The sequence below is a fragment of the Chelonoidis abingdonii genome, chromosome 2 (assembly GCF_003597395.2).
Source record: "Chelonoidis abingdonii isolate Lonesome George chromosome 2, CheloAbing_2.0, whole genome shotgun sequence".
NCBI lineage: Eukaryota > Metazoa > Chordata > Testudines > Testudinidae > Chelonoidis > Chelonoidis abingdonii.
In genome coordinates, this window is record NC_133770.1 from 238,494,765 (window position 1) to 238,517,310 (window position 22,546).

General features: G+C 39.1%; 1 protein-coding gene across 5 annotated transcripts in view; it reads right to left on the reverse strand.

The window, feature by feature from the left end:
• The window catches only part of PDE7A (phosphodiesterase 7A), a 165,710-nt gene that overhangs the window by 38,572 nt on the left and 104,592 nt on the right, over positions 1 to 22,546 (reverse strand). For 4 of the 5 annotated variants that reach the window (XM_032804106.2, XM_032804103.2, XM_032804104.2 and 1 more), the window contains exon 3: positions 15,674 to 15,757. The exons of the other annotated variant lie outside the window; for it this stretch is intronic. In XM_032804106.2, coding sequence (XP_032659997.1) covers positions 15,674 to 15,757 — 84 coding nt within the window. The remainder of the gene's footprint in view (positions 1 to 15,673; positions 15,758 to 22,546) is intronic. 5 annotated transcript variants of the gene reach the window in all.

Here is a 22,546-nt window from a genome sequence, read left to right on the forward strand (position 1 = left end):
GAATTTCAAGATAGTCCTTGGTAAAAGAACATATACTGTGCATCAAAAAGCTGAGAATTCAGATCTCTTACAGCAATTCCAACATTATTCCTAATCAATATCCATAGTTCTGGCTATAGAACATAACAGTTAACAAAGACTCTTGTCATCCCACAAGCCAATATGGCTATCTGTAAGGGAAATGAGGTACTACCCTTTAAATTCCATGTAACTTGATTCATTTAAAGGTAGCATAGCAGAAATGGGTCTTTGGGGGTATGTTTACACTGCATTGTAAACCCAGGTCTGTGGGACCCTAGCTCATGGATTCTGTTTGCAAGCTTGGGCTTAAGAAACCACAGTGCACCGTATGCTCATGTTTACAATTGCTGGACCTAAGTCTCACACCTATGCTAACATATCCATGCTGCCCTACACAAACACTGACACAAATCTGCGGCTTGACCTTCATCCACACTGCAAAATGACAGGGTTTGGACGTAAGTCACAGCAAGACTCAGGATCTTAGGCACCGCCCGCTAACAGGTTCCTAGGAACTGAGTCTTGAGTGTTTGCTGACCCAAGATGAATTGATTTGTTTGTGGCTAGAACGGGGACCTGGACTCAAACCTGAGTCAAAGCCCAAGCTTAGTGACATACCCCAAGAAGGACGTAAATGAGGGCAAACTAGGGGCCTTCAGGATGAACTCAAAGAGGTTGTACAATACACAGGGGGCTGCACTGAGGAAAGTCAGGAAATGATTGTGTGAAGTCTGGCAAAGTGGTAGATGAAGCTGGGAGCAATGCTGGAGGTGATTAGGGCAATACAATGCTTGACAAAGGTGGATAAGAAGGAAGGGATAGAGTATCAGTTTTGAAGGTGATGACAAGAAGCTTAAACTTAATACAATATTGGATGTGAAGCCAAAAGAAGCAATTCAAGGAAGGGAGTTACATGATCAAAAAAGTAGACAAAGAACAGGAGTTTAAAAAGCGTAATTCTGTATGCACTAAACGGGGGCACTGCATATGCCAGGGAGGCCACAGAGGAATCAAGGCAGCTATGAGGCAGTGAACGAGAGATTTGGAGGTCTGAATGGAAGGAAAAGAATGGGTCTTGGAGATGTGGAAAGAAAAAGCCTACAGGATTTGGAAAAGGCCTGGATGTGTGTAGCAAGAGAGAGGAAAGTGTCAGAAATGACTCTCAGGTTGTGGGCCTTTGTTCCATGCACTGGTGAATTTGCCAGTATGTCATGTTTCTTCCTGTCTACTTAGGTCTCCCTCTTATATCCAAGATTGAGCGTATTTCAAGATTGTTCCCTGTTCATTGTTTCCTTTGAGATATTCAATACTACATGTACTTTTGTTTCATAAACATCTTAATGGGAGCAATATCAACAGAGAAAGGAGAAAGACTTCTTTCAAAAATGAAAAAATTACTGCTCTGCTCAATGAAATTTTAGTATGTAAGTACATACACCATTTTATTAAACAGAAGTCTCTATATTAGATGCTGCAAAGAGCTAGAAGAAAGTCAGCATTTTGGAATTCTGGACATATGTCTACAAATTTGTCTTTGTAGGGACATCAAAATATTATTCTTTTCTTCTTGTTAAAATTTCAGGTATTGAACATGAAGGGATACATTAGACAAGATGTTCAGATCAAAGCATCTGCACAATCACAATTTAATATATCTAATCCACAATATCCATGTCTTCAGTTTCAGCATTTTTAAATACCAGTATCTTTAGGGGTGCATTTCTTTAAGCTCTCTTATGATTGCATTAGAAAACATGTTAAACTGTGTTTTACACTAGGAAATAATTTTTTACAAATAGTGAACCTGGTTGTCTTTAAAGAAAGAAGTGGGTCCTACAGTTGAATGTATTGTTTCAGAGCCCTCAGATGTCAAACACTGACCAGACAAGGAAACCAAGATTACCTTAATTTTTGTGTCCTGTTTACCTCTTGCTCAGGGAACTAAGAACATAGGAATTGAACACCTTTAAATCTTTAAGATATTTTAAAATAACTTTACATTCTAGTTTGTTACTGACATTGTGCTGCTCCATGAAACAAAGTTGCTTTTGTGACCTATTTATTTATCCAGGCTCCTATACTGCCACCAACTACCAGAACAAAATAAGAGATGAATTTATGGACTGTAGGAGGGAAGAAGTTAATGCTATATCTAAAGTTACTGAGGGGTAATATCAAAATAAAGTATTAACAACCTGGGAGCATGTGTAATTCTGTAGGCAAGTTAATGATAGGTAAGGGAGGTATCAGCTGATGAATAAAAATCTACCAAACTATAATTTCAGTGGTGTGCACTTTCTGTGGCATGCCAGCATAGATTTGCTGCCCAAGCTCACAGCTTCAGGTCCTCCAGTTGGTAGAAATTTTGATAATACAATGTTGTCAGAAATGGTTCGAGTTGCATATAATTCAAAAGCCTCTTCTCCCATGAACACAATGGTACTAAAGACACCAAACCTAGACCAATTATGTAGATATGTATTAGAGAAAATGTTTAAAAATCAACTTTTTAAATTATACTTTAACACAGATGTGTCAACCATGTAGCCTTCACGAAGCTAAATTGTGGCCCACGACTGACTGTACTGTGTTATCAATTAATGCTCAGAACATAATACCAATTAATATTTTTTCAAGTGTTACAGATTACTATCAATGGAAGGAGCGCTTCAAGTTGATTTGCCATCATCGGCAAAAAGCAGTTCAGTGGGACTGATTATCAGCTCTGTTTATTATGCCAAGAGTTGTAATGAGGCACCGGTTAAGATGTCAGCAGAAATTACTGGAATCCATCTGCAAATAGTGTGCACATAGTTATATAAAACATACATAAGATACTTTGGGCTTGTAATTATTACAAAATCCTTATTTTTATTTTGGTCTTGACCATTTTTAGGCATCAATGGGGAGACAAAGAGTACCAGCTAGCAGTTGAATCTTTGCAGGATACCACTGTCATAAACAGATGGTTAAGGGTTAATGTCTCTTTTACCTGTAAAAGGTTAAGAAGCTCAGTAAACCTGGCTGACATCTGACCAGAGGACCAATAGGGGGACAAGATACTTTCAAATCTTGGTGGAGGGAAGTCTTTGTGCTTTTTGTTTTGGGGGTTGTTCGCTCTTGGGACAAAGAGGCACCAGACGTACAACCAGACTCCCCAAATCTTTCTGACTCAGTCTTTCATGTTTCAAACTTGTAAGTAGCCAGGCAAGGCAGATTAGTCTTATGTTTGTTTTCTTTCAACTTGTGAATGTTTTTCCTTATGCTGGAAGGATTTTTACCTCTGTTTGCTGTAAAGCTGGGGGGGTCCTCTAGTCTATATGAATCTGAATACCCTGTAAAGCATTTTCCATCCTGATTTACAAAGATTATTTTTATCTTTTCTTTCTTTAATTAAAGCTTGCTTTTAGAACCTGATTGATTTTCTTGTTTTAAAATCAAGCCAGGGATTGGGTCTAAACTCACCAGGATGGTTGGGGGGAAATTGGAGGGAGATGGTTAATCCTCTTTTTTAAGATCCAAGGAGTTTGGATCTGTGTAAGCCTCTCAAGGCAATCCAGGGAGGGGAGAAGTCTGAGGGGAAAAGGAGGGGGATGGTTAATTTCTCCTTGTTTTAAGACCCAAGGGATTTGGGTCTTGGGTTCCCCAGGGAAAGTTTTGGGGGAACAGAAAGTGTGCCAGACACTACTTCTGGCTGGTGGCAGCGTACCAAATTTAAGCTAGTAATTAAGCTTAAAAGTAATCATGCAGGTCCCCACTTCTTGAACTCTAAAGTTCAAAGTGGGGAAAAAACCTTGACAACCACCATGAAGGAGCTTGTTGAACACAATGCCTGGTGGCACCTTACATGCTATAGGAAGTGCACCCATAAACTGAATTTGGCAAGGTTGGAGAGGAAATACATGAGCGTCAGGAAAAAGCTGAAGATGCTGGGACAAGAGCCAGCCGGGGTAGAGACTCGCCTTACAGTAAGTCCTATGGCACACATTTAGAGAACACCTGCTTTTTCTGTGGTAAGCCAGAAGCCTGAAGGCATCCATAAAGCGCAGTTTCAACACATGAGACAAGTGAAAAACTGCATGAAGCAGTCACTCTTAGAGAGAACTATATGGAAAGTAAAGTGGTGCACTGACCCAAAAGACACCTATGAATACAACACCGCATATCTCTTCAAGAAATGTGCCAAGAATGTATGTGATAAGTTGCATCAAAAGGAAAAAGCAACAGAAACTAATACCGATTTTACTACTGCATCTCAGCTGGAGTTCATAAATTGCCTTTCAGAGGCACTAATCAATAGGAAAGTGGCAGCGATGACTGATGAAGAGGCTAAGTACAGAGAGATATGTGCTTTGAATGGGATTGAAAAGGAACAAATGCTTAGCAGAAAGGCTCTTAAAGCACTTATGGAAGATGAACTGAAATATGGACATTGTTTTTAGCAATTTATCCACAAAAATGAATAATAGTGCATACCTTAAAAGTTGGAAAAGACAAGGTATTATAAAAAGCGGAAGAAAGAGCTGATGTCCCAGTGAAGAAGCTACTATCTCATACTCGCACAAAGAACAAGTTAATCACATATCTTGCGGAAAAAATGCTCCAGTATGTGGAGAATTGCTTCAAGAATTTCATCATGACGTGGCACAATGAAGTTGCTGCTTCACACTGTTCGGCAGAGTTTCTTTGCAATTCCCTAGATAAGGATAACACTAAGGTCTGGTCTACACTAAAGCTGTATGTCAACCTAAGCTACACTAACTGTTACACTAAGTTACGTAACTGAAGTCGACATAACTTAGGTCGACTTCCAGCACTGTTGTCATAAACAGATAGCTAAGGGTTAATGTCTATTTCACCTGCAAAGGGGTAACCAAACACCTGACCAGAGGACCAATCAGGAAACAAGATTTTTCAAATCTCAAGGGAGGGAACTTCTGGGTGTGTGTCTTTCTCTCTCTGTTGCTCTCGGCTCTGAGAGTGAACTGTCTCTCTCCAAGCTTTCTAATCTTCTGTTTCCAAGTGTAAGTACAAAGGTAGAAGACAATAGGTTTTTATATTGTTTTTGTATTTACATGTGTGTAGTTTGCTGGAATGTTTTAAATTGTATTTCTTTTTGGATAAGGCTGTTTATTCATTTTTCTTTAAGCCAAATACCCTGTATATTGTCAACTTGATACAGAGATAATTTTTATGTCTTTTTCTTTCTTTTTATATAAAGCTTTCTTTTTAAGACCTGTTGGATTTTTTCCTAGTTAAAACTCGCCAGAGAATTGGTGGGGAGGAAGAAAACAGGGGGGAAGGGAAAATCTCTTTGTGTCAGAGTTGCAAAGCTTACCTTTGCAGGGACTCTGACTGAGGGTGAAAGAAATTGGATCTCTCTGTTTTGCATTTCAAGGAATCGAAATAGAGTGATCGTCCAGGGCCATCCAGGGAGGGGAAGCCTGGGAGGAAATAAAGAGGAGACAAGGGGAGGGGATTATTTCCCTTTGTTGTAGACTCAGGGCATCTGAGTCTTGGGGTCCCCTCGGGAAAGTTTTTGGGAGACCAGAGTGCGTCAGACACTGGAATCTGGCTGGTGGCAGCACTATCAGATCTAAGCTGGTAATTAAGCTTGGAGGTTTCATGCTAGCAGCTTATTTTCTGAACTCTAAGGGTCAGATCTGAGTAGGAAAGCTATAATAACTGTCAACACCACACCGTGTCAGCAGGAGATGATCTCCCACTGACTAACCTTCTGCCTCTCGGGGAGGAGGAGTAAAGATGTTGAAGAGAGAATGCTCTCCCATCAACTTAGCAGGTCTTCACCAGACCCGCTAAATCTACATCACTAAACCGATCGCAGCAGCGCCGATTTAAGCTGTAAGTATAGACAAGCCCTAAAATTATCTTGCATGCTGTCAACGGCACAGAGATGCTAATAAACTCCAGATTTTTGCACAAAACACAGATGTTCTAATGTCCTCTGTGAGACACTACCAAAGACATCTGCAAAAGTCTGGTTTTGTGCTTGCTGCTCTGGGATGTGTTCCTGTCACTGGAACCATAGACACCACACTGCCAGGTTTCCACGCTCTGTCAGGGTGTGACCCTACTGGAAGGTTGACTGGAAAGACCAAATTATCTTACTGGAAGGTATTTGATTCAGTTCCAAAGGCTCTCTCACTCTGAAGGTGCTCAGAACATCTGACGCCGTCACTGATGAGGTCATAAATGGCTAGCAGGCATTCACATGCCGAGTTTACCATTTGAAGACCAACATTATGACACTTGCAGAGTTACATTGGTAGAGGTTTTCCAAGAAGCAGATAAATAGAGAAAAATTGCCACTAACAAGGTGTTTATATATACACCTGTTATCAAGAAGGCAAATTATCAAGCAATGGATTGGCTCCGGATGATTTAGCAAATCCAAAACTACCCTCCTCTATCAGATATGAACAGATCTTGGAGGATGGACTGATCACATCACTTATGTGTGAAATGCCATGTGCTCGCGAATCAATCCTTCAGCTAATTAAATGCTCATGTGCAAAGACCAGATGCTCACCACCCTGCAAACATTTGAACAGCAGCCTGCCTTGTATGGAGACATGAGAGTACAGTGTGGATGAGGATCAGTGTGACAATGTGTCTTAGTAGTGGTGCCCTAGATGGAGATGATACTGATGATGATGTTGATTAATAAGAGTTTTCAGTTCCACATGTCAAGGCTCAATTCCTTAGGATTACCAAAGATCGATGACTTTTATGTAAGCAATGCATCCCTGTGTTAAAGCAGAATTAAAAAAAATTGATTTTTAAACATTTTCTTGAATATGTATGTATCTACATAATTATTCTAGCTTTGTCATGTTTGATACCATTGTGTTCACAGGAGAAAGGGCTTTCAACTGATACCAAACTCAACCGATTTCCTGTGAAACTGTACTATCAAGATATTTATCAGTCGGAGGACCTGGAGCTGGAGGCAGCAAGGGGGAAGCGAGTCCTTGCTGTCATGCCACAGAGGGTAACACCATTTAAATTATGATTCTGTAGATTTTTACAAATCAAATGACACCTCCCTTACCTTTCTATCACTAGCTTGTACATGTTGCTCTCCAGACTATAAAATAAAATCCTAAAATTAAATGCTTAACTTGGAATCTTACAGAGACTGTTGTCACCAACAGAAAAAGGAACAGTTGGAATGTTCACATTTATGGATCAGAGTATGTAGCCTTCACGAGTTATCTTTAAGTTATTCCAAGACCTATAAAGAATACCCTGCAGTTTCTACAGTGGGGATCTTTAAAGGAAATCCTATCGAGGAGACTGGGAAAAGATTTTTTTTGGTAGAAGTATTAATCTCTTAAATGTAGGGTTTATAGTGAATAGCAAACACTGCCCTTAACTACACTGTACTCTCCCCACTCATTTTTTGAAAGAATGAATTTTCTCACACACACACACACACACACTCCCCTCCACCCCTATTATAAAACTCAGGAGAATACCACAAACTTTCTGATTAATACAGACATCATATTTGAAAAGAGCACACAGTTTCATAGGAGAATTTCAGTCTTGTTTAGAAAGTGTTTTGGAATAAAGGTATTTTTCAGTTCTAGTACCAGAATTTAAATATAAGAGTTTACCATTTTACTACAGTCGACTAGACAGAGTTCTGTTATCAACATATCCCAATCACCAATCCAGTCTGATCAAAGACATTAGGAAATTCATCATAACCATCTTTAAACCAAACATAGTAAATTATTAAAATTTGCTTTGTTATTTAGCAATTCCTGGAAACCCAAAATGGCCTTTTTGTTTATACTGACACGCAAAGCACTTTTAAATACACCTCTACCTCGATATAATGCGATCCGATATAACACAAATTTGGATATAACGTGGTAAAGCAGTGCTCCGGGAGGCAGGTCTGCGCACTCCGGTGGATCAAAGAAAGTTTGATATAACACGGTTTCACCTATAACGTGGTAAGATTCTTTGGCTCCCGAGAACAGCATTATATCAAGGTAGAAGTGTATATTTTTATATATGTTCACTATGTAAATGTCACATTGTTCTTTAAGTAAAGTGAAAAAATTCCAAATTATTACACATTCAACATTAAAGCTAAAAGATTAAGAGATAAAGCATTACCAATATCTTCAATATTTTTAGCTGTACTGATGAGACTATAAAAAGACCTTCTCCTGTCATCCCACTTTTGACATTCACTTTTGTTTACAGCACAGAAACTGAAAGGATAGAAATTTTTTTTTTTTAAAAAGTGAACAATGCTAAAAAATTTTCAGTCACAGATGAAGTACTAATATGACTAACATGGCTTTGTGCAGCTTGACCTAGACCAGAAAGAAAAAAATAAATATTTACTAGCATTGATTTCCTACATCTCAGTATAACTGTTTATACAGAGATAGTGCTGAGAGGTCCCAATTCAAGGATCACTGTTAGATACAATCAATGTAAAAGGATTGCCCTCTACTTCAAAAAGCATACAAGCTAAGTATAGAGTAAGAGGTAACAGGAGGATAAAACAAGTAAGGGTTGCACAAGGTAACAGATTCACAACATAGGGATTATACCTCTTCACTGTAAATTAAATGCCAACTCTCTAATGGGAATTGATTGTATACCAACCCAAAATGCTAGACATTTAATACAGTAACAAAGGTGGTTAAAATAGTAACTGAATAAAAAGTTCTCTAGATGACCCTGTCCTTACAATAGGGATATCCTCTAAACTCTGGCTCCTCCACCCGCTCAGTTATGCTAAAGAGACCAAGACACATATAAAACTGAAGAAATTAAACTTAGAATCAACCTTCAGTGCAACAATCACAACATAAAATCTAACGAGCAATCTTGTAACTGTGTACCTTCCGAGACATACCTCCATACACTGAACAAAGCAAAAGTCTAGACCAATATAGCATTCTGAGAACTAGATACCTGGAAGCAACTGCGGCTGAAATGGTAATTTTGAATTAATATCACCAGAAAGCATAAGGAAGACCAGCATACAGCTGCTTTAGTCAAACAAAAGACAAACACACAGGTTAGGCAAGCCCTCTGGCCAGGCAAGCTTCTTCAATACTTTTCCCGATGCACTGGACAATGGTCTGGAAGGCTTTTTCTTGACAAAAGTTCAGAGAAAAGTTCTTGAGTGTCCTGGAACTTTTTAGTCCTATAAAAGTAGAACTATAGAGCCCTGAAGATAACAGAAGTCCTTTCTTTTGCCTTTTTGTTGTTGTTTTTTCCAAAGGGCAACAGAACTAAGGTCCACATCCTGGTTGACAGGGAAGGAGGACATGGTCTTAATAACTGCATAAACGTCTCATTATGAAACACCAACTAAGGAGTAGGGAGTGAGAAAAACCATGCTTACAACTAAAGTGAAGGCCTTCAGGAAAATGGCTTTCAGAGTAAATCAGCAAGAGGGAAGAGATCTCAAGGGTTCAAAGGCAATGAAATGAAGCTAGATTGTGGGCATACCCCCTATCAGAAGAGCCAATTTAATTAATGTTAGTGATAGGCCCACAGAACTAACTCTATATCTTATACTAAAAAGTCTAAGAAAGTATAGAATCTGCTGAAGAACATATATGTAGACTTTCGGGGGGGGAGAGTGTGTGTGTAAAGAAGGGGACCCATTCCTAGGAAGATATCCAGCAAAAGGAGCAGAAAATCTGACATTAGAAGACTCTCAAAAAAGTTCCATGTTCTAAAAAAGATCTCAGGGTAGAAACTGCAACCAACTATGTCAGGAATATTATATTAATTCTAACTATTTTTGCTGGCTTCTTTAGAATAGGACTGTGCAGAGAAGGTGTTCAAAACTTAGAAGATTAATTAGGTTTTGTGACATGTGTGACTCCATCCTCAAGCTCCATGGAGCAAGAGTCAAAAAATCTTCCCTTAAAAGAAGGAAAGTGAACTTTACCTTATTTATTTCAAATCTTCATAATCCAATTCTGGATACAACTTCCGACTGGTTTTTTCAATGAAAGACAGTTACTTAAAAAGTCTCTTGAATGGAAGACTTTTACTCTTCTGCACTCTTTCAGTACTTTTATTGGGAAAATAAAACTTTAGCATAACCTTTGATCACTCAGAAATCTTCCTGTGTGACCCCACTTATTGTGAACTTTACCATAACTTCTTAATGGGGCACATATATGCAAGTTTACTTATTCCTAAAAGGTTTGGCTCATTCACTCTTCCATTTTCTCCAATGAAGATGGGTTCTGAGGTTCTTTTATCTGTGTTTGATGGACCTTATCTTATCTTTGAGGATAGGAGAGATTAATTGGAGCATGTTGTGCAAAGGCCTATCTGTTTGTACCAGTTTTTCTTCCCATTTGCTTACTTTTATAAAGTTTAAAAAGTCGTCAGGGCTCCTAGTAACATCACAGGTTGACATAAACTAAGAGTTTAGAAAAGGCAGGTGATGTTTATAATTGAAAGCACCAAAGATGGGTTTAGATTGCTTAATTTTTAAGAGAATGAAGTTGCCACCCCTTTCTGGACATTGCTTATCTGGGGGTACAGCTCGGTAGGTAGACCGAAAGGAGTTCAGCTTCACATCATGGCTGGAGAGACATCCTATATCTACTGCATCTTCAGAATCTGCCATCAAACTACTGGGCCTTCATCATCCTGATCCTGAAAGATGCCTTCATCAGACCAGGACAAAGAGAAGGAACCAGATTACACCATCAGGTTTGACTAAATACTCAACAAATACCAAAGATGTGAACCTTGTACAGTAACTCCTCACTTAAAGTTGTTTCACTGTTACATTGCTGATCAATTAGGGAACATGCTAGTTTAAAGTTGTGCAATGCTCCTTTCTAACGTTGTTTGGCAGCCCCTGCTTTGTCCACTGCTTGCAGGAAGAGCAGCCCATTGCAGTAGCTGGTGGGGGCTTGTAACCAGTAGCTCCCCTAAGTTCCCTGTGCTGCAGTCGCCCAGCAGGCTATCAATTGCAGGGCAGGTCACCTGTCCCTCCCCCCACTGCCACGTGCTGCTCCTGCCCTCTGCCTTGTAGCTGCTCCAAGAGATTCCTGCTTGCTGTGCAGGAGGGGAAGTGGTGGGGAGGCTAATATCAGGGTGTTCCCCTGCCCCCTGGTTACCCCTTCTCCATATAGAGCAGGGAGGGGACATGGACGGAGAGAGACAGAGAGTGCCTGGGGCAGCAGCTGCTGTCTCAACTTTCTGATCCACTTAAAAAGACAATGTACTTAAGAGTGGGTCAGCTTACTTAAAGTGGCAATATGCATCTCTCTCTCTCTCCCACACACAAGGTGTGTCTCTGTCTCTGCCTGCTATGCTGTCTCTCCTCCCTCGTGTTCATGCTGCCTTGTGCGAGAGGCTACATTAACAACGCGTTAACCCTTGAGGGCTCACATGAGTGCTAGTTCATGATTTAGCAGCAAGGCATTCCCTGGGAAATATCCCTCCCTCTTCCACCCTCTTCCTTCACCACCTCAACCAAGCTTCACAATTATCATAGCTGTGAACAGTATTAAATTGTTTGTTTAAAACATAAACTGTGGGTATATCTATACAATATATAGTTTTTTATCTGGTGAAAAAAGTGTCCCTGGAACCTAACCCCCCCATTTACATTAATTCTTATGGAGAAATTGGATTTGCTTAACATCATTTTGCTTAAGATTGCATTTTTCAGGAACATAACTACAACTTTAAGCAAGGAGTTACTGTATTACTGTTGTCACCTCCTCCCTCATGTTCCATTTTCCTTTACCACCTTGCTTCTCCTCTTTTCTATCTGAAGAAATCTGTTTCAGCTGTCCAAGAGAAACCTGCCTTTGCAACTCTGATATGAACCTATGACCAGAAAGGAAAACTAAAAACAATGCCTTAAACAGAGTTTGCCAGATCTCTGAGTGCTTGATAAGGCCACATGCTTTCTTGCTTGCAAAAAAATGCGGGGAAATTGCAAGACATAGCAAGAGAGAATACCATTTTCTTCTTCCCTTCATGTTTTAGTGTCTTGTTTTTACTTAAAGGGAAGAGAGTAAGATATTTAAATAACAACCTCTGAAGACCATCTAAACTGACTTTCTTCTTACCAAAAAGGACAGTTAGTATCTCTGAGGCATATTAAAGGAAAAGACTATTTTCCAGAAAGATAGACAGTCATTTTGCTGTTCTCCTCTCCTCCCTGCAACTTCCAACTTTTAATGGGTCGTTGTGCCTGTGCCTACACTTCCAACCACATATGATCTAGAGCCCAGCTTAACTGATGAGTTAATGCTGACAGGGTAAAATACAATATTCAAATAGCATAAATATTGTCATTATAAAGCCAGAAATTTAAGAATGAAGTGTAAAAGAAATCCAAACACATTAAGGTATGGAAATGCACAGTTAGGGCATCCAAACAAACTTAACTCGGTCCTATAATGACAACATGAGGAAAAAGAAGGTAAAATCTAATGCATCTTTAAAAATGAGTTTAATCTAACCTAGGATCACAAAGACTGAAGTAAAAAAAAAAAATACAGTTACTGTAGGGTGTCGCTAAAGGACAGAATTAAGGTTGTTTGGGTGCCCAGAAAGCCTCTTAATGGGGGGGAGGTGTTTTTTTTTTAATTCATTTTTCTTAATAGGAACAAAAGGAGATCCCAAGAGTTACAGGCCAATAAGTTTTACTGTAGTACCAGGTCAAACTGGTTGAAATGATAACAGTTATAAATTGCTGAATTATAAAAACATGATTATGTTCTGATAGGGATAAACCATAGCAGCTTCCCTACAGGAAAATTGTGCCTTTAAAACTGTTTGAATTCTTTGAACATGTCAAGAAAAGAACAGGTAAAAGAACAAGTTGACAATTTGTTAAAAGGTTCATTTTGAAGTCCTAATAAAATTCTTCGCAAAAGACTATCAAAGAAACATAAGTTATCACAGGAAGTACTGGCACAGAACAAACTGGTTATGAGAAAAAACAAAGCAGTAAATAAAAGGGCATTATGGCAAAAGATTAACAGTGGGACGATCCAAAGTTCTGAACTAGGACCAGTATAATTATTTAATATGATATGGAAAAATGAGTAGGTAAGGATAATGGCAAAATTTGCAGATGACAAAATGTAGCTTAGTTAATGCAAGAGAAGATGAGGAACGTCAGAGAGGCTAATGAAAGCTGTTTTTGAGCACGATGTGAACCCAAGTCCACCTTCAGCCAAGAAAGGTCACATCAAACATTCAGATTTGGGGAGATGGAAGGAAACTTCTCGGCAGGGTGACAAAGGCACTCAGTGGCAACAGATGGAGAAAGAATACAGCCTGTTTTCAAACATCTTTATTATAGAAGAATGGACTGGAATCTCTTCAAATTTGCCCAAGGCAAAAAGATCGCACGCTTGCCTTCTTCTCTTGAAGGGTAGTTTATAGTCAATAGGGCAAATTTTTCAGGGTTTTTGTCACATGTAATGCTAAATACAGATATTTTTCATACAAAATCTCCTGGAATTACCAGAGAAAGAAAATGAGGGGGCTGAGAAGAAGAGGTCAAAGCTAGTCTCCCCCAGAGACTGAACTGGTAGTAAGATACAGTGCATCTTTGCTTAAAGAGGCTTGGGAGGGAGGGGAAACTCTGAACAGGACTGCTGAGAGGAAAGAAAGAAGGATTTACTTTCAATTGATACATGGAAGGATTACAAGTGAAGAAAAATTGGGCTGGAATTCATCCATTTGCAGGGGAATTATAGGGGAAAAAACTGTTCCATGAGGTAGGGGCCTGAAACAAGGTAAAGCTTCCCATTTTGGCCTCACACCTGCACTCCTAGGAAGAGCTGGAGAATTGTGCGCACAGAAAGCTCGTAACAGTTGGCTCAAGAAAAAGTTGTAGCCAAGACATTTCTTGGTACCAAGTTTAATGCTACTAAAAGTTGGGTTCTTGGCCTGAGTGAGCAGAAGCTCTGATGGACAAATATTAGGTGATGACACACAGTGATGAGCACAGTACATAAATCTAGATAGCAATGCCAGACAGAGGTGGTTTTTTTTTTGGTTTTTTTTTTGAACTATACCCTCTTTGTATCAATTTGTCTATAAGAATGTGAAGAATGTCAATGACTTGCATTCATAAATGTATTTTAAAATTTAACATTAATAAATTGCATATTATTTCTGCAATGTCTTATTTTGCTGAATATTGGGAGGATTACCAATTTTTAAAAGGAATACTTTTGTGACAAAATCTAAATTCCCCTTCACTGGAGAATTTAGTACCTCATACTCTTCAAACTTTGTTTTCTCACTTGTTTTGTGTAACTTTAATAACTAGTTTTAAGGGTTTTAGACCACCAATTAGACCCACTTTAAAAATAAGTTAGTGCAATGGAGGGACTAACTAGAACAGGTTTGGGGTTTTTTTTTTCTGCCACCGTCATTTAAGTCATTATAACAGCCACATTTTAATTAGAGCCAACAGAAGATTTTTTTTTCCACCTTCTCCCATCGCACTTAAACATATTCGCAGAACTGTATTGATATCTGTGACACTAATGTACGTGGATACTTTGTAACAAGACATTTAAAATACCTTTCATATTTGTACATTTAATTTATTGTGATTTTTAAAGAGTTAAAATTTAAATTACCTGCTTATTTACTGAATGTTCATGTTATAGTGTATAAAAATAAATAATGATTATTTCTTATATAGCTATTTTCATCAGTAGATCTCAAAATACTTCATAATCTTTCAACGTATTACCCTCACAATACCCCTATGAGCTAGAGAATCATTATCATCCTCATTTTACACATGGAGAACAGAGGTGTAGAGAGGCTAAATGGCTTGCCCAAGGTCACACAGGAAGTCCATGGCAGAAGAAAACTGAACCTAGGTCTTCCACGTCCTATGTCACTGCCCTAACCATTGCACTATCCTGTGGATATTGCAGCTTTTGTACCATAGTACTGGGATGTTTAATCATAAGAAAAATGAAAAAAAAAAAAAAAAAAAGTCAAATTCTGACTGAAGTTACAGTATTTTTTTTTAAAGACTAATTATGTTTCCTTACACATTTCCAATTAAACAAATTGTTTAAACTCATTATTTTCTTATACTGCTTTAAGTTTCATTTTAGGTTGATTCCCTCCCATCCACATTTTTCAGCATTATCTGCATGTGCTAAATTAATGGAGCCTTTCAAAAGATTAAGATCTCTTCAGGAACACTGAAACCTACTGAAGATCTTTTCAACTTTCATCCTATGTGTAAAGGTCTCCACTTCCAGAACCATCTAACTCTTTGTAAAAGCTGGGAAAGTACTCTTCTTGTCTCTTCCAAGCAAATAATAAGTGCATCCATTGCTGGACACAAGATGATACCTCACTTCATTCAAAAACCTGTGTCTAGTCCTGATGTATTCATAAGTTTAAACTATACTTTTCAGAATATAAAGTAATACTGAGCACTGGGAGTCTTCTGTACTATTTTTGGGATAACAAGGATGAAGTGGTGGAAAGATTTTTCTGAAAAGTTCAAGAATAGTTTCTTGTTACATAAGCAGCTAATAGCATTAATTTTTAGAGGCCCAGAAGTTAGAATTAATGGAAGCCTTCATGTATTTGTCATTATCTGCTTTCAAATACTTACAGTGAAAAATACGGAAATCAATGTATGGATGAGAACCTCTTCTTTCTGTTTCAAATCCTGCCCGACTTCTTACTCGCACATCTCCTAGAAATAGGGTCAAGAGTGAAATAAGAGTGGAAGAGCAGCAGAGATAAAATGCAATTGAACATAGCTGCAAGAGATAAAAAGTCATGTACTTAATGGAGTAGGGTTATTCATACAATAAACCTACTCAATGCTTTTTTGTTTTAGAGGTGATGTTTCAAAACAAAGTTTGAAGATTTGTTAAACATGCAACTGCATGCTTTTTGTCAACTTCTTTCCTGCCTAAACATATGTGACCAAAAGCATTCAGATGAAATTAAAAACATTTGGCCACTCCATTATGATAAAAAAATGCATCTTAATGTGATAAACCAGAATATTAAAAGTTGATTTGTCCCTCAATTAACACATGAAGCAGGGATAGTTGTATAGCTCAAAAGATTCAACTTTGAGAAATTATAGCTTTTAGCAAATAAACTAGTTACCATCTGTTCTCATATTGAGTAATAGAACATTTCCCACTAGCATTTACTTACTTGTTCTCAGCTGTTTGAACATTACACAAGAGCCTATTAAAATACCAAAACTAAGTATTAAAATTTTAAAGCATCAGTGTTTCTAGGTATTTGCTACTGCAACTTAAACAATTAACACTATACTGTATTTCTTAACATATTGATTGATTTCTGCATTTGTGTTTTACCAGTTGAAAGCTGATCACTGTAAGTAATTAATTCATTCACCAAGGCAAGAGAATTCACCTGAATTAAAAAAATCCCTTTAGCTCTTACAAATAGGAGATCAATTTAATACTGTTTGTCTCAAGTTTAACTCAATGTTAAAACATTAGAACATTCTCAGAATTGCTATATTTCCATTAATGAAATCCTGAATGTATATTACAGTCCTCTCTCCAAAGAAAGTAGTTTTCATGTAAGTCATAATTAGGAATTTAATAGGGAAGACAAAGACTATATTTAAAAAAATTGTGAGCACTGAAGAAAAATCTGTAGCTATTTAAATTCCAGTAACTGCTACCATTCCACTGTGTTGAAATTGTTTCATCTCTCCCTGTCTGCTTCTCCAACTAATTTATTCATAGTACTAAATTAAACACATTATTAAACCAAGTAGCAAATCACTTTACTAAGATAGCAATGTAGCTGAAGAGACAAAGATGTTGTGAATAGCAATACATTTAAAAGTATCCATCCTACAACAGTATGTATGATGGATAGTTTTGCAGAAATTGTATACATTTAAACACTATTGTTTGGCAATACACTTACATAAGTAGTATCTTGAGAGGTACAATGTGTGAATACCACAAAGACGAGGAGATCCAAGCACTCACTGTATATTATAATGAAGTATTTATATATTCACGCAATCATGAGAGGTATGAAATGTTTTCAGTTATTCTTTCCTTATATAATGTTTTTAAAGATCTGAAAATTCTTTGTGAAACTGCTAGTAGAAGGTTTCAGCAAAAGGAAAGCTAACTTCACCACCACCCATGCAGTAATCCTCCCCTCTCAGGCTAACAAAGACAATGTCAAATTATAAGACTCTCCAAGACGTTCAGCTAACAGAGTGGTTCATTCCACTCTCTAGAACAGGGGTAGACAACCTATGGCACGCGTGCCAAAGGCGGCACGCAGGCTGATTTCCAGTGGCACTCACACAGCCCAGGTCCTGGCCACTGGACCAGGGGGCTCTGCATTTTAATTTAATTTTAAATAAAGCTTTTTAAACATTTTAAAAACCTTATTTACTTTACATACAACAATAGTTTAGTTATATATTATAGACTTACAGAAAGAGACCTTCTAAAAACGTTAAAATGTATTACTGGCACGCAAAACCTTAAATTAGAGTGAATAAACAAGACTCAGCACACCACTTCTGAAAAATTGCTGACCCCTGCTCTAGAAGATGCAGACGCAACACTGCAGAACTCTTCTGCTAGACGCTAGAACTGGTGATTCGTTGGATAAGTAATGTGACCATAGGAAATACTTCTAAAAAAAAGTTTAGTAAAAGAAAAACTTTAGAGAGAAAAAGTCAAAAAATGGAGAAGAGGGAGGGAACTCGGCTTCTACATTGATATTTTCACATGAAACTGGCAGATTGGACAGTGCTGTCCCCCATTCTCAGGCAGAGTGCAGCTGCCAAACTTGAGTCACATCATCATGTAACAAAAAACAAGCCAAAAATAAAAAGGAAAGCAAAGGAAAATAGGAGGAGGAACTCGGAGAGAACCACCACCTGAAGACTTCATTGAGAGTTTCCTGTTAATAATTGAAACTAATGGGTATCATGCCTCAGCAAAACCTATCTAAAAAAAATATTTTCTACTGTGTTTTGAGTTCCCACTTGCCTGGGTCTGGAGTTTGACAGCTGAGCCAGTCTATTCAATTGCCCATATTTCTCCCAAATGTTATGAAGCCATGGCCTTTGAATGGTAGAAAATTTTGAAGACTTCAAACCTCAGGAGGTCACTTTTAATTTTCCTTTGAAGATTTCAGTAACCTATATGTTTCATTGTTGTATTCTACCAAAATGGGCTAGATATAGAGGAAGGAATAGTTTAACTATTAAACTGATCATCAAGGTTAAAGGATTATAATAAAGGAGACTGCCTGATGACCATTTCCCTTCACTGAATCTATGCGACATATTTCACCGGCCACAAAAGCCCACAGTGGCAAAGATGTTGATGGCAAAGGGCTCTTCAAGTTATTTGTCTGAGAGCAATTTTGTTTTGCAAGTTCATCAAGTGTAACATAGCAACAGGTTTATAAAAAAGAAGGGCAATGTTTCTGACTGAAAGAATGAAACACACATAATTGGAGTGGGTAGCAGAAAAGAAAGAGCAACATACTGGTGGATGAATATGGATAGCACAGGAGTAGGAAGGCATCCTTTTACATCTACAGTACAGAGTAAAAATTTCCCAAGTGAGCAGAAAAGAATCTGTGGAAAAGAGATGTTCACTGAGCAGCTGAGAAGGTAAAGATCTAGTACCCATCAAAAACCTCCTGTTTGTTTTTTTATACATTAAAATACCTAAAGCATTTGCCCCAGAAATATTGGAAAAAGTAGAGTGCTGCAAGGTGCCTAAAGGTTTTGAACTGTAGCTCAAAATAAAAAGACCATCTCCTGGCTTAACTGGAAGGAAGGGAGGACTTTATTAAGAATGGAGGGGAGTATAGAGGAACCCTGGAAACCAGTAGACTGTATAATCTAGAGAGACCATCTGTCTGTAATAGTTCAGTCCCATTCTTAGAAGAAACAGCAATGCTTGTCTTTTACTGGCAGTCCTCTTGGGATGACAAGCCTTCATTGTCACTTCTTGGACCTCATTTTAGGGGAAGACTGCTCCGAATACACAGAAAACCAGAAATGACAAATACCCATTGGCCCTGGTGCGACAAATGAGCTGTCTCCATTACCAGGTATTTACAAATGGAATGTGTTTAGCATCTTGTGCAATTCACACACTCTTTAAATCTGAAGCATCTTTATTGATTTTTTTCAAAGCAGCTTTATTCAGAATGAAGTGAACTTCCATGAATCTTTAAGACCCTGAAAATGTCCAGTGTCAAAGCCAAATAATTCTTCTGGGAACTAAAACAAAGTTACACCTCCAATAAGAGAAACAAATGATATTACAAAGAGTACTGCAAAAGTACTGTTCCTTTCATCCCTTTATTTTGTTCAGTTCAAGATTGGCTTTAGCCTTTTTAAAAGTTTCATCAAGGGGATATCTGAAGAACTATGGTACCAATCACTACAGAATCCTTTAAGTCTGTTACAAAAGCTTCATAATCTTTTTTCCAGTAATGCTCTATTTGCTTATTGGCTAGATTTTTGGAAGCAGCTGCCCAGACTACAAAAATAAGAGTCTTTATTAACTGAGAAATGCAATCATCCTCTTCAGGGGGATTAGCTTAAACATCTTCTCTGTCTTCCCATGCTTTTTTCTGAAATTCGTGACAAACCCTGCTGAAACTACTCTTTTCAGAATAAGTCAACACACATCTCTAATGACTGCTGAATGGTATTCCCAAATCACCACTGCACTCATTTTAAATTCAATTCAAAGAGCACCAAAAAGAAAAAGAAGAAACTTCAGCCTCTTCAAAGGAGAGAGAAGGAAAAATCTTCTTTGTTGAAGTCTCCAATTTAGTGTGCATGTATGACATGCACATTCTTAGCTATTTTTGTTGGCGCAGTGTGCTAAACTCTGGTTTTCTCCTAGAATAGTTGGAAAGCTTGGACGATTTGCAGTCTGTGACAAAAGACATCAAGGTACCAGCAAAGGGAGAAACTAGCTTGAAAAAGATGATAGTGAAAGAACAGGAAGGAAGGAAGGGAGTGCTCCCTTCACTAACTAGTTGAAATTGCAGATGGAATGCCCCAGTTTAGGGGAAGAGAATCAGACTCAGAATTTAAATGGAAAAGGGAGATTAGCCTGCATATATTAAAAGTAAGACAAAAGGAATCAGGGGATAACTGCTGCTTTCTAACTTTGTTGGCTTTTTTGCTTTTTTGTTCCTCCATAGTGATGATGAGCTATTGTAACACCGACAGACCCCAGTCGACCGGATCGAACCTGGGACCTCGAGCTACTTCAGGGATGGACAAACTATGGCCTGGGGGCCACATCTGGCCCTTCAGACATTTTAATCCGGCCCTCAAGCTCCTGCCTGGAAGCAAGGTCCGGGGCTTGCCCCACTCCAGCCAGGGGCTTGCCCCACTCCACATGTGCTGTGGCTCTGCACAGCTCCCGAAAGCAGCAGCATGTCCCCCCTCCGGCTCCTATGCATAGGATCAGCCAAGGGGCTCCACAGCTCCCATTGGTCAGGAACCATAGCCAATGGGAGCTGCAGGATTGGCGCCTATGGACGGGGCAGCGTGCCGACCTGCCTGGCTGTGCCTCTGCATAGGAGCCGGAGGTGGGACATGCTGCTGCTTCCAAAAGTTGCTTGAGATAAGCGCCGCCTGGGGCCTGTACCCCAAACCCTCTCCCATACCCCAACCCCCTGCCCTGATCCCCCTCCCACCCTCCAAACCCCTTTGTCCCAGCCCGGAGCACCCACTTGGACTCTCAACCTCTCATCCCCAGCCCCACCTCAAAGCCTGTACCCCCAGCCAGAGCCCTCACCCCCCTTCGCATCCCAACCCCCTGCACCAGCCCAGAGCCCCCTCCCTCACCCTGAACTCCTCATTTCTGGCCCCACCCCAGAGTCCGCACCCCCAGCCAGAGCCCTCAGCCCCTCCCACACCCCAACCCCCAAATTCATGAGTATTCATGACCTACCATACAATTTCCATACCCAGATGTGTCCCTCAGGCCAAAAAGTTTGCCCATCTCTGAGCTAAATGCATGAGCCTCTACTGCATGAGTCAAAAGTCACATGGCCCTTAGCTAAGGCTATACCAAACTCATCAATATTTAAGTTGTCTCGGTGCCACTAGAGGGGACAGAGCACCACACCCAGGAGATGTGTGGGTGAACTATGGAAGTGGGGACTATATAGGGCAAGTAGTTCAGATCTAGCTAAGAGGTGCATTATCACCAAAGCAGACAGTTTAGAGTAGGCCACTCAACGTCCCATAACTTCCATGCCCTATATTGGCCAAGACTCTCCAAAATGGATCTTGGAGGCAGCAGAGAAGAGCAGAAAAGCCAAAACACGATACAAACAGAAGGAAAACAAGAACATTTACAGGAGAGTAAGGAGTAACATTGAGGAAAGCTACCCTGTAGCTATAGACAGAAACAGCTGACTGAGACCAATATAGCTGGATCACGCTTACAAGATTTCAGAGCACACAGGGCTGTATTTCTATTTTTGGAAGATGAGCCATTCTCCAGGATCTGAATCTGGACTGCAAAATGCTTTTGGAGAATGACAGAGTGGTTGAATAAATTTTTTTGGAGTGCAGAAGGAGAGAGTATCCATCTCAAGCTGACAATGTTCAGTTATACTGCCACTGATTGAGTCAGTTAAGGGTTTTCCATTATTTTTGGGGATTTTCAATCTTTTTCTTTCTGAGGTCCCACCGAACAGACAATAAAAATTCCAGAGCCCACCTGTGCCACAACAACTGTTCTTCCGCATATCCAGTAGATTAAAAGCCAGGGTTGATGTTTGAGGGTAACAAGTAGGACACTTGCCCAGGGCCCCACAAAGCTAAGTTGCTTGGGCTTTGGCTTGAGCCTTGGGCGGCAGCGCTCTGGCTTCGGTTTTCTGCACTGGACCCTAGCGAGAGTGAGTCTAACGCTGGCCCTGCTGTCTGGTTTATTTTGGCAGCCTCTCTGAAATCTACTTGTACCTCCTCCCCCCAGGGACCCCAGACCCCTGTATGAGAATTGCTGATTTAGGTATCCATAAGGTTATGTTTTAGGTAGGATTTGGAAATACTGCTGTACCACAGTAACGTCACTGAAATTGGGGTCACTTGAATCTCTGTTCAAGACCTGGATTCCAACAACCTGCACATTTTAGGGAAAGCAATTTCACAATCATCACAGCCAAATAAAGCCAGTAGGACAAGTTCTAAATAGTCTTTCAGTTAATTGTATAATAATTTTATAGGGCTGTTGATTAATCACGGTTATCTCATGTGATTAACTCCAAAAAATTACTCGTGATTTATCGCAGTTTTAATCGCACTGTTAAACAATAGTGTGCCAATTGAAATTTATTAAATATTTTGGATGTTCTTCTACATTTTCATATATATTGTATTTTGTGTTGTTACTGAAATCAATGTGTATATTATTTTTTATTACAAATATTTGCACTGTAAAAATGATAAACAAAAGAAATTGTTTTT